This window comes from Mustelus asterias, unplaced genomic scaffold, assembly GCF_964213995.1.
Source record: "Mustelus asterias unplaced genomic scaffold, sMusAst1.hap1.1 HAP1_SCAFFOLD_324, whole genome shotgun sequence".
In the NCBI taxonomy this organism is placed as follows: Eukaryota; Metazoa; Chordata; class Chondrichthyes; order Carcharhiniformes; family Triakidae; genus Mustelus; species Mustelus asterias.
This window is the reverse complement of record NW_027590286.1, coordinates 157,501-170,858: the sequence shown is the minus strand read 5'-3', so window position 1 is coordinate 170,858 and position 13,358 is coordinate 157,501. Positions and strand designations below refer to the sequence as shown.

Sequence of the window (13,358 nt, the reverse complement as noted above, 5' to 3'; positions counted from 1 at the left end):
TGACAGAAGTTGTGGATTCACCATCCACAAGTTTAAATGAACTCCGGTGCCAGTACTGAGGGAACGCTGCACTGTCAGAGACACACTGACACACTTTAGAAGTGGAACTCCACAGTCCAGTCAGACAATCTCTGTTGAATTCCAGGGCTGGTTCTCGGTGCCTCTGGGTAAATATGCAGCCCGTAATCATCACACAGGGTGTGAGATAACACATTATCAGCTCAATGACTCATTTTTGTGATGGGATCTTGCTGTGTACATTTGTTCTCCTCGGGTCTTTGCATTGAAAGAGTGATTATGTTGTAATAGTATCTCATTGGTTGTAAAGTTAATTTTTGGGGATGTGTTGAAGTCCTGAAAGTTCCCCCGATGTGTAATAGTTCATTTGTTCCTTCAGAATCAAATCCCCAAACTTTCCCAACTGCAATCTCAAATCCAGATCAAATCACGTTCCTTCCACACAGATCACTGTCTATTCAGGGAGCAGCCTTCTAACCTGCTGCTGTACATCAGACCCATCTGATCCATTTCTAATAGTTCCTCACATTTACTCTACCACAGATCCCCTGACAGCGCCAGTGGTGTCTCTGGATCAGCAGAGTGGGGTCTACATTGTCGGAGAGAAGGTTACCATTACCTGCACCGTGACTGGAGATTATCGCGATCGAACCTTCTACTTTTATAAAGATAATAATCCACTGCACTCCAGCCCAATTAGTACACGGGACAAGAGCGGAACCTACACAGTAACCGGTGTAAACATCAGAGGGGATTATAAATGCAGATATGGATACAGCATCAAAGGAAGGTGGTTGGAATCGAAATTCAGCAACGTGGTAACTCCCACACTCGCGGGTAAGTGACAACAAACAGAATGTTCCAGAATCTTTCTTTGACTCATTTCCCAAATCTAGGCTGCCGTGACTGTACATGTGAGTTAACATTGGGGAGCAGCAGTGACTGAGTGTTCATCTCTCTCTACAACTCTTCAGAGTGTCTCTGGAACACTGGGCAGGAATTCACCCGTTTTCACAGAGTGTGGTCACAGGGGGTGAGGTGGGGCCGGTGAGGAAGGCAGGAGGAGGGGGTGAGGGGGACAGTCAGCAGCTGAAGTGTTCTGTCACTGAGGGAGAGGGAGCTGGGGGAGCATGGTACCGTGGCCTCACATTCTAGCCCTGATGGAAAAGGCCCTTCCTGACCCCAGAGTGACCCCCGAGTGTTCCAGTGAGAGCATCGAGGACATCACAGTGTCCATGACCCCTCATCACAATGAGCGAGGGACTGTTAATAAATCCAGCCATAACCACCCTTCCACATTCATTCTGCACACTGAATATTACAATAAATCCACTTGTGTGAAACTATCTGCATTGACACAACTCTCACTTAATTTGAGAGACCCGAACTCCATGTCTCCCGGTGACAGACTTGCGGGTTCAACATCCACAAATTTTAATGAGCCTCACTGTCAGTACTGAGGGAGTGCTGCACTGTCGGGGGTAGATGTATATGCTCTAGGATTTGAGTTCCATAATCAAGGCCGACACTCGCCCCGGTGCCAGTACTGAGGGAGTGCTGCACTGTCAGAGGTAGATGTATATCCTTGAGGATTTGAGCTCCATCATCCACGCCGACAGTCCCTCGGTGCCAGTACTGAGGGAGTGCTGCACTGTCGGAGGTAGATGTATATACTCTAGGATTTGAGCTCCATAATCCAGGCCGACACTCCCCCGGTGTCAGTGCTGAGGGAGATCTGCACTGTTGTGGACACACTCTGGAACTGGAACTCCACAAACTAGTCGGATTAGCTCTTTTGAATTCCGGGGCTGATTCTCGGTGTCTCTGGGTAAATCTTCCATGGCGTGTGATTCATTTTTGTTGATGGGATCTTGCTGTGTACTTTTACCTGCTGGGGCCTACGCATTGTAAGAGTGATTATATTGCAATAGTACCTCACTGGCTGTGAACTTTATTTTGGGGATTTGCTGAAGTCCTGAAAGTTCCCCCGATGTGTAATAGTTCCTTTGTTCCTTCAGAATCAAATCCCCAACCTTTCCTAACTGGAATCTCAAATCCAGATCAAATCACTTCCCTTCCACACAGATCACTGGCTATTGAGGGAGCAGCCTTCTAACCTGCTGCTGTACATCAGACCCATCTGATCCATTTCTAATAGTTCCTCACATTTACTCTACCACAGATCCCCTGACAGCGCCAGTGGTGTCTCTGGATCAGCAGAGTGGGGTCTACATTGTCGGAGAGAAGGTTACCATTACCTGCACCGTGACTGGAGATTATCGCGATCGAAACTTCTACTTTTATAAAGATAATAATCCACTGCACTCCAGCCCAATTAGTACACGGGACAAGAGTGTAACCTACACAGTAACCGGTGTAAACATCAGAGTGGATTATAAATGCAGATATGGATACAGCATCAAAGGAAGGAGGTTGGAATCGGAATTCAGCAACGTGGTAACTCCCACACTCGCGGGTAAGTGACAACAAACAGAATGTTCCAGAATCTTTCTTTGACTCATTTCCCAAATCGAGGCTGCCGTGACTGTAACATGTGAGTTAACATTGGGGAGCAGCAGTGACTGAGTGTTCATCTCTCTCTACAACTCTTCAGAGTGTCTCTGGAACACTGGGCAGGAATTCACCCGTTTACACAGAGTGTGGTCACAGGGGGTGAGGTGGGGCCGGTGAGGAAGGCAGGAGGAGGGGATGAGGGGGACAGTCAGCAGCTGAAGTGTTCTGTCACTGAGGGAGAGGGAGCTGGGGGAGCATGGTCCCGTGGCCTCATATTTTAGCCCTGATGGGAAAGGCCCTTCCTGACCCCAGAGTGACCCCCGAGTGTTCCAGTGAGAGCGCTGAGGACATCACAGTGTCGGTGACCCCTCACCAAAATGAGCGAGGGCCTGTTAATAAATCCAGCCATAACCACCCTTCCAAATTCATTCTGCGCACTGAATATTACAATAAATCCACTTGTGTGAAACTATCTGCATTGACACAACTCTCACTTAATTTGATAGACCCGATCTCCATGTCGCCCCTGTGACAGACTTGCGGGTTCAACATCCACAAATTTTAATGAGCCTCACTGTCAATACTGAGGGAGTGCTGCACTGTCAGAGGTAGCTGTATATACTCTCGGATTTGAGCTCCATAATCCAGGCCAACACTCCCCCCGGTGTCAACACTGAGGGAGTGCTGCACTGTCAGAGGTAGATGTATATCCTCGAGGATTTGAGCTCCATAATCCAGGCCGACACTCCCCCGGTGTCAGTACTGAGGGAGTGCTGCACTGTTGTGGAAACACTCTGGAACTGGAGCTCCACAATCTAGTCGGATTAGCTCTGTTGAATTCCGGGGCTGGTTCTCGGTGTCTCTGGGTAAATCTTCTATGGCGTGTGAGATAATGTGATTCATTTTTGTTGATGGGATCTTGCTGTGTACTTTTACCTGCTGGGGCCTATGCATTGAAAGAGTGATTATATTGCAATAGTACCTCACTGGCTGTGAACTTTATTTTGGGGGTGTGCTGAAGTCCTGAAAGTTCCCCCGATGTATAATAGTTCCTTTGTTCCTTCAGAATCAAATCGCCAACCATTCCTAACTGGAATCTCAAATCCAGATCAAATCACTTCCCTTCCACACAGATCACTGGCTATTGAGGGAGCAGCCTTCGAACCTGCTGCTGTACATCAGACCCATCTGATCCATTTCTAATAGTTCCTCACATTTACTCTACCACAGATCCCCTGACAGCGCCAGTGGTGTCTCTGGATCAGCAGAGTGGGGTCTACATTGTCGGAGAGAAGGTTACCATTACCTGCACCGTGACTGGAGATTATCGCGATCGAACCTTCTACTTTTATAAAGATAATAATCCACTGCACTCCAGACTAATTAGGACAGGGGACAGGAGTGTAACCGACACAGTAACCAGTCTAAACATCAGAGTGGATTATAAATGCAGATATGGATACAGCATCAAAGGAAGGAGGTTAGAATCGGCATTCAGCAACGTGGTAACTCCCACAATCGCAGGTAATTGACAACAAACAGAATGTTCCAGAATCTTTCTTTGATTAATTTCCCAAATCGAGGCTGCCGTGACTGGACATGTGAGTTAACATTGGGGAGCAGCAGTGACTGAGTGTTCATCTCTCTCTACAACTCTTCAGAGTGTCTCTGGAACACTGGGCAGGAATTCACCCGTTTACACAGAGTGTGGTCACAGGGGGTGAGGTGGGGCTGGTGAGGAAGGCAGGAGGAGGCAGTGAGGGGGGACAGTCAGCAGCTGAAGTGTTCTGTCACTGAGGGAGAGGGAGCTGGGGGAGCATGGTCCCGTGGCCTCATATTTTAGCCCTGATGGGAAAGGCCCTTCCTGACCACAGAGTGACCCCCGAGTGTTCCAGTGAGAGCGCTGAGGACATCACAGTGTCGTGACCCCTCACCAAAATGAGCGAGGGCCTGTTAATAAATCCAGCCATAACCACCCTTCCACATTCATTCTGCACACTGAATATTACAATAAATCCACTTGTGTGAAACTATCTGCATTGACACAACTCTCACTTAATCTGATAGACCCTATCTCCATGTCTCCCCTGTGACAGACTTGCGGGTTCAACATCCACAAATTTTAATGAGCCTCACTGTCAATACTGAGGGAGTGCTGCACTGTCAGAGGTAGCTGTATATACTCTCGGATTTGAGCTCCATAATCCAGGCCAACACTCCCCCCGGTGTCAGTACTGAGGGAGCGCTGCACTGTCAGAGGTAGCTGTATATACTCTCGGATTTGAGCTCCATAATCCAGGCCAACACTCCCCCCGGTGTCAGTACTGAGGGAGCGCTGCACTGTCAGAGGTAGATGTATATCCTCGAGGATTTGAGCTCCATAATCCAGGCCAACTCTTCCCCCGGTGTCAACACTGAGGGAGTGCTACACTGTTGTGGACACACTCTGGAACTTGAACTCCACAATCTAGTCGGATTAGCTCTGTTGAATTCTGGGGCCGGTTCTCGGTGTCTCTGGGTAAATCTTCTATGGCGTGTGAGATAATGTGATTCATTTTTGTTGATGGGATCTTGCTGTGTACTTTTACCTGCTGGGGCCTATGCATTGAAAGAGTGATTATACTGTAATAGTACCTCACTGGCTGTGAACTTTATTTTGGGGATGTGTTGAATTCCTGAAAGTTCCCCCGATGTGTAATAGTTCCTTTGTTCCTTCAGAATCAAATCCCCAACCTTTCCTAACTGGAATCTCAAATCCAGATCAAATCACTTTCCTCCCACACAGATCACTGGCTATTGAGGGAGCAGCCTTCTAACCTGCTGCTGTACATCAGACCCATCTGATCCATTTCTAATAGTCCCTCACATTTACTCTACCACAGATCCCCTGACAGCGCCAGTGGTGTCTCTGGATCAGCAGAGTGGGGTCTACATTGTCGGAGAGAAGGTTACCATTACCTGCACCGTGACTGGAGATCATCGCGATCGAACCTTCTACTTTTATAAAGATAATAATCCACTGCACTCCAGACTAATTAGTACACGGGACAAGAGTGTAACCTACACAGTAACCGGTATAAACATCAGAGTGGATTATAAATGCAGATATGGATACAGCATCAAAGGAAGGAGGTTAGAATCGGAATTCAGCAATGTGGTAACTCCCACACTCGCGGGTAAGTGACAACAAACAGAATGTTTCAGAATCTTTCTTTGACTCATTTCCCAAATCGAGGCTGCCGTGACTGTAACATGTGAGTTAACATTGGGGAGCAGCAGTGACTGAGTGTTCATCTCTCTCTACAACTCTTCAGAGTGTCTCTGGAACACTGGGCAGGAATTCACCCATTTACACAGAGTGTGGTCACAGGGGGTGAGGTGGGGCCGGTGAGGAAGACAGGAGGAGGGGGTGAGGGGGACAGTCAGCAGCTGAAGTGTTCTGTCACTGAGGGAGAGGGAGCTGGGGGAGCATGGTCCCGTGGCCTCATATTTTAGCCCTGATGGGAAAGGCCCTTCCTGACCCCAGAGTGACCCCCGAGTGTTCCAGTGAGAGCGCTGAGGACATCACAGTGTCGGTGACCCCTCACCAAAATGAGCGAGGGCCTGTTAATAAATCCAGCCATAACCACCCTTCCAAATTCATTCTGCACACTGAATATTACAATAAATCCACTTGTGTGAAACTATCTGCATTGACACAACTCTCACTTAATTTGATAGACCCGATCTCCATGTCGCCCCTGTGACAGACTTGCGGGTTCAACATCCACAAATTTTAATGAGCCTCACTGTCAATACTGAGGGAGTGCTGCACTGTCAGAGGTAGCTGTATATACTCTCGGATTTGAGCTCCATAATCCAGGCCAACACTCCCCCTGGTGCCAGTACTGAGGGAGCGCTGCACTGTCGGAGGTAGATGTATATACTCTTTGATTTGAGCTCCATAATCCAGGCCAACACTCCCCCCGGTGTCAACACTGAGGGAGTGCTGCACTGTCAGAGGTAGATGTATATCCTCGAGGATTTGAGCTCCATAATCCAGGCCGACACTCCCCCGGTGTCAGTACTGAGGGAGTACTGCACTGTTGTGGAAACACTCTGGAACTGGAGCTCCACAATCTAGTCGGATTAGCTCTGTTGAATTCCGGGGCTGGTTCTCGGTGTCTCTGGGTAAATCTTCTATGGCGTGTGAGATAATGTGATTCATTTTTGTTGATGGGATCTTGCTGTGTACTTTTACCTGCTGGGGCCTATGCATTGAAAGAGTGATTATATTGCAATAGTACCTCACTGGTTGTGAACTTTATTTTGGGGGTGTGCTGAAGTCCTGAAAGTTCCCCCGATGTATAATAGTTCCTTTGTTCCTTCAGAATCAAATCCCCAACCTTTCCTAACTGGAATCTCAAATCCAGATCAAATCACTTCCCTTCCACACAGATCACTGGCTATTGAGGGAGCAGCCTTCGAACCTGCTGCTGTACATCAGACCCATCTGATCCATTTCTAATAGTTCCTCACATTTACTCTACCACAGATCCCCTGACAGCGCCAGTGGTGTCTCTGGATCAGCAGAGTGGGGTCTACATTGTCGGAGAGAAGGTTACCATTACCTGCACCGTGACTGGAGATTATCGCTATCGAAACTTCTCCTTTTATAAAGATAATAATCCACGGCACTCCAGCCGAATTAGTACACGGGACAAGAGTGTAACCGACACAGTAACCGGTGTAAACATCAGAGTGGATTATAAATGCAGATATGGATACAGCATCAAAGGAAGGAGGTTAGAATCGGAATTCAGCAACGTGGTAACTCCCACAATCGCAAGTAAGTGACAACAAACAGAATGTCCCAGAATCTTTTTCTGACTCATTTCCCAAATCGAGGCTGCCGTGACTGTAACATGTGAGTTAACATTGGGGAGCAGCAGTGACTGAGTGTTCATCTCTCTCTACAACTCTTCAGAGTGTCTCTGGAACACTGGGCTGGAATTCACCCGTTTACACAGAGTGTGGTCACAGGGGGAGAGGTGGGGCCGGTGAGGAAGGCAGGAGGAGACGGTGAGGGGGACAGTCAGCAGCTGAAGTGTTCTGTCACTGAGAGAGAGGGAGCTGGGGGAGCATGGTCCCGTGGCCTCACATTCTAGCCCTGTTTGGAAAGGCCCTTCCTGACCCCACAGTGACCCCCGAGTGTTCCAGTGAGAGCATTGAGGACATCACAGTGTCCGTGACCCCTCATCACAATGAGCGAAGGCCAGTTAACAAATCCAGCCATAACCATCCTTCCACATTCATTCTGCACGCTGAATATTACAATAAATCCACTGTGTGAAACTATCTGCATTGACACAACTCTTACTTAATTTGATAGACCCGATCTCCATGTCTCCCCTGTGACAGACTTGCGGGTTCAACATCCACAAGTTTTAATGAGCCTCACTGTCAGTACTGAGGGAGTGCTGCACTGTCAGAGGTAGATGTATATACTCTCGGATTTGAGTTCCATAATCCAGGCCGACACTCCCCCCGGTGCCAGTACTGAGGGAGTGCTGCACTGTCGGTGGTAGATGTTTCTTCTCTCAAAGATAATAATTCACTGTACTCTCACCGTACCTTTACAACAAAAAAAACAGTGTAACCTACACAGTAACCAGTGCAAACATGAGTGTGGATTATAAATGCAGATATGGATACAGCATCAAAGGAAGGAGGTTAAATCAAAATTCAGCAACGTGGTAACTCCCACACTCGCGGGTAACTGATGAGAAATAAAGATTTCTCGAATGTTTCCTGAATTTCTTCCTCGAATCTCTGTTGCCCGAATTGTAACACAATGGATTGCTGTAATATTGGGGCAGAATAATTAAACACAACTGACATCCACCTCAGACCACAACTTTTCACAGAACCTCTCGAACATTGGTCTCTGAATTCACCCGCTGTGTATCTTACACTGACAGTTCCTAATGACTATCAGAGCCTCTTAAACATCGTTCTCACAATATTCACTTTATTGTAAATGGGGGTTTATTTAAATCCAGAAATCCTGATCATTCTTTCACCAAAATCTGAAACAGAATCAAATTGTCTCACTCCAGATTGAAGTTATAGACATGAAAATTACACCCAGGAATATAAATACAGATTTAGTTCACAGTCTAGCCTTGTGACTTGTTTATCATTATAGAACAAGAAAATCTCTTTGGAAACTGTTTATGCCCGGGTCCCAGGACCCCGCACATTTAGCATGGCCAATCCCCCCAACCTGGACATCTTTGGACTGTGGGAGGAAACCAGAGCACCCAGAGGGAATCCATGCAGACACGGGGAGAACGTGCAAACTCCATACAGACAGTCACCTGTAGCCAGAATCAAATCCAGGTCCCGGGCGCTGTGAGGCAGGAGTGATAACCACTGTTCTACCATTAGAATTACCAGTAATAATCTGTTTCCTATAACTCAGCATTGAATTTACAATCAATTGTCACCACTTCTCTCTTTCCAATTGCAGTTCTGAATAAGCCACATTTCTGGGTGGATTCTGATGCTGCTGCTCAGGGTGGAGATGTCACCTTTAACTGTAGCAGCCCCCGCGACAATCCTGCCATTGCATTTTACTTATACAGGCAAGGAGAAATGGAATTAGTCAGCGTCAAGTCTCCTGCTGCAGACACACATTCCGTCACCTTCACCGTCAAGAATATTGATCACTCTGGAATAGAAAATTATGCCTGTCGGTATGAAGCGGATGTGAATGGAAGGAACCTAACCTCGGGTGATAGTGATCCTGTAAACATCACTGTGAGAGGTGAGTGAGATTCACTGTCAATATATCCATCTGATTTTCGTAAAACGGTTTCCCTGTTTCACTTCCAATCTCTGACCTTTCCTGGTTACACTAACGAGCAACTGAACAGTTCAAACTCCCCTGACAGGGTGAACCGAGTGCTCCCTCCACACCTGTACAGTATGCAGCAGCTTTGTGTTCTGAAGAACTAAACAGATGGCTGGGCTTGTGATGCGGACCACAGCTATATGAATGAGCATCGAGAATCAAAGGTGTACTAGCTTCCCAACAGCTGTGATTGGTGAAACATCTGCCTGGTAGTTGGCGCACGGTCACCATCTCACAAAGGACTTCATGAATTCCGGTCAAAATATAGGACATTGACCAATGGAAATTGAGTTCCTGACTGCCAAACTTTAGCTGGTTCATTGGGACCCACATCCACACTCCAGCTCTCTTGCCAACTCTGAGGAGATCTGTACGCTGGCAAGGGTGATTTTAACCAGGAGACATAGATTGAAGATAATTGACAAAATAATCGGAATGGAGATTAATATTCGTTTCTTGTTTCCCTGTATGTAGCGGGTTTCTGCGATCTGGAACACCTGTAGAAATCACAGTGGAAGAATATTCGGTAACTCTCAAAGGAGAATTGACAATACTCATCGGAAGAAATGTTAACAGATGTTGAGGAACAAAAAAAATGGGTGGGGGAGTGGGACTAATTGAGTCGGGCATTTAATGGGATAGCACGGACATGATGGGCCAAAATGCCTCCTCCTCTTTTGGATGGTGTTATGATTCTACCTCATTGTTTTATTTTGTTTTCTCCTTCTGGTCTGGAGCTAACTTTGGTGTCTGCAGTTTTTCAGGTTCAATTCCTGTCCTGCATTCAGTTCCAGCTTATTCACCTCGTGTAGAAGCTGTTTATTGACAATGTTCTGCTCTCTCTCCCTGTATCTCATTCAGAAAATAGCTCTGTGGCTTCCCTAGTGGCTGGCATTGGTTCTGCCGTGGGTCTGATTCTCATCCTCGCTCTGCTGGGGCTCTGCCTCTGGAGGAAAGGTAGGTCAGGTTCAGTGCAAGAACTGGTCGTCAGACATGCCAAGGTAACTGTCGTATCTTCATGATCACTATGAACCAATTGGCTAATGCAACCACCCTCTTCTCTCTGACATCAGATGTAGGGGAGCCCCATTTCAGGCTGAAGTTTGAAGAATAGTAGGTCAAAAATAGACTTGGGTGCAATAGAAAAGTAGGAAATATCAACTCTATCACCTGTCAGGTAGCCAATTGAATATTCAACGGCATTGCCTTCTGAAGAGCTAAACAGATGGCTGGGCTTGTGATGCAGGCCACAGCCATACAGCTAATTTTAGTCAGGTTCAACTTTGCCTTGGCTGGTGACAGTGTCACACAGGGTGATCCAACACATTTGAATGCCTCCCCCACAAAGCTATCAGGTTATGAGGAATGGAGCGAGAGCTTGGAGAGATAGTTTGAGACAGGTTGTTGAGAGAGGAGATGGTATGGAATCTGGAACATTGCAGGAAATACAAAGCAAGGCAGTAACAAGCTGGTTTACATTAAGCTTGGACTTTCAAACTAGTAACCAAGAAACTCGGGGTGAAGTGCTACACCCACCCCAATATGGCCATCGAGGCTTGTGTCCAGGCAATGGCCGGGATTGTCAGCCCCTCGGACATTGTAGCGGCCTCAAAAATGCACGGCAAAGCTGTCTTTTCCTTCAAGACAAGCAGGCGATCCACCTCACCCTGGAAAAGGGGCTCACGGTGGGTGGAACATTCCTGGCAGTGGACCCACTTGAGACCACCGCCCAGAAAATGATTCTTTCAAATGTCCCGCCCTATATCCCGGCTGACCTCCTCCTCCCCACCTCTATCTTCCAGTGAAGGTCAGGTCCGGGGTGACTCCATCCCGCTCGGCCTTCGGGACGGCTCACTACTGCACATTCACATCCTTCCGGCGCAAGGTCTTTGTTCGCCTGGCCGGGGTGGGGGAGGGAAGGGGGGGCGGGGAGAGTGTCCGCATGGCCAGAGGGCATGGCAGAAGACCTAAAAGGGGAAAGAAACCCCGACCCCCAGTGCCCCGCTGCTTCAGGGGAAAAGAATACCTCTCTTTGTTTGCCTGGCCCTTTTGAGGTTCTGAATCTCCCGCTTAGGGAGGGCGGTTAGGCACTGGTGCATCTTTACAACTAGGTTCCACTTTCAGATGCTACAGAGATAGCTTTACGTTGAGCCTGCTCCACGATGGTGTGCCCTAGCGACATATTTCTTCCACCAGGTACATGGTCTGAATAATGACGTGCATCTCCAGTACATAGACCTGGAGGGTCTTCAAATCTCCTTGTTGGTGTTGCCCATCTTTTACCGGGACCTTCTCAAAGTCTGGAACACGATCACCTCTCACCGCAGCTCTCCCCCGCCTGGAGTAGCAGCTATCGTTCAAGACCCCCTGCTCAGGAATCCGTTCCTCCCCCCATCTAACATCCAGTGGCTTGCGGAGAGGAGGGCCGTGGATGCTGGGGTGACCAGGATCGGGGACATACAGGGTGGCAGAGAAGTGGGCTGGATGACACCTTATGAGCTCATCAAGTGTGCGGGTGTGGGTGTCCAGAGCGCAGCCAATGCCATCCAAGACCTAAGAACAGTGTGCTCGGACCCGAGGGCACACGTGGTCTGGAGGAGGCACAACTGTGCAGTGGGGTCCCGTCTGAGCGTACCCCTGCTCGGACAAAATTTCACATTTGCTCCACGCCTAAACCCCACCCCCCCAGGTCAGGTGCCCACAGCGTGAGACGTCTCACGGAAATGACGTCTGTGCCCTTTGCCACTGCACAGAGGCGTTTCCTGTACGGGCTGCTGCTGCACACCTTCCACTACCGCCTCCTCATCCATTGCCCACATACACCTTGGTGGGCCTTGTTGCCTTCCAGTGGTGGACGCCCCCAGTGGAGGTCCCTCTACGGAGGGATCCTCCTCCACTACCTTGGGGACCTGGGGTGGAGGGTGATGCTGGCAGCAATTCTGGACAATCAAAGGTTACACCAGTTCACGGGATCCCCAGCATTCCCTTTTTGCAATCTTGTGGAGTCCATGAGCCATGTCTACGTTGAATGTCTCAGGCTGTGCACCCTTTTTAGTGATTTGAAAAACTTTCAGTTGATGTTTTGTTTACACTTCAGTCCCACGCCCCTGATCTACGGACACCCGGTGCAGAAGGAGGCGGGGAAGACGGAAGACCTCCTTGTGAACCTGCTCCTGAGCCTGGCTGAATTTGCCATAAACAAGGCAGCGGGCAACCGAGTGGGTCGTCCGACTCGACTGTCTGCCCCTCTGCCACGGTTACATTTGTGGCCGGGTGACCCTGGAGAGAGAGCATGCGGTGTCCGAGGGCAATGTTGAGGTTTTCTGTGCCCATTGGGCACCGCAGTGATTGGGGTACATGATCGACCCCTTTAATCACATTTTAGTTTGATGTTTTAAGTTTCATTTCTACTTTGTCTTTTTGGGGACTGCCCCTTTTGATTTGTCCCTCAGTTAATTTAATTTAGTTTAATTGTTTTGCCAAAACGATTAACAGAATATTTACCGATTTATCCCTCGTTTAATTGTTTTCCAAAAAAAGATTAACAGAATGTTTATTTGTCCTCAGTTGATTTGATTCAGTTTAATTGTTTTCCCACAATGATTGACCAATGGAAGGAAAGTTTTGAAACAGTGGTGAGGCTAAGAAGTGGCTCCCAATGCCTGTACTGAGGGTGAATGTCTTGGAATCATTGAGGGATATTTGGATGCTGCAATGGACTTGGGGGCAGCGTTACGAGATTCTGGGGAATGTGTGAAGATTTGTTGAATGGCCTTTCTTGTCTTGAAGCTTCTTGCCTTTTAGTGTAAGAGAAACAAAGCTTTCCCATGGGATGCTTCACCCCACTCTGCTCCCCAGTCCCCTGCTGTTACCCCTTGTCTTACCCTCCTGGAATGAAATGGACATTTTATTTGATATTCCCCCACATTTC

General features: G+C 48.1%; 1 protein-coding gene across 1 annotated transcript in view; it reads left to right on the top strand.

The window, feature by feature from the left end:
* LOC144486372 (Fc receptor-like protein 5) overlaps positions 1-13,358 on the top strand; it is a 61,185-nt gene that overhangs the window by 38,416 nt on the left and 9,411 nt on the right. The window contains exons 7-13 of the mRNA XM_078204406.1: positions 562-855; positions 2,201-2,494; positions 3,763-4,056; positions 5,415-5,708; positions 7,067-7,360; positions 9,044-9,340; positions 10,289-10,384. Of these exons, the coding sequence (XP_078060532.1) occupies positions 562-855; positions 2,201-2,494; positions 3,763-4,056; positions 5,415-5,708; positions 7,067-7,360; positions 9,044-9,340; positions 10,289-10,384 (1,863 nt within the window). The remainder of the gene's footprint in view (positions 1-561; positions 856-2,200; positions 2,495-3,762; positions 4,057-5,414; positions 5,709-7,066; positions 7,361-9,043; positions 9,341-10,288; positions 10,385-13,358) is intronic.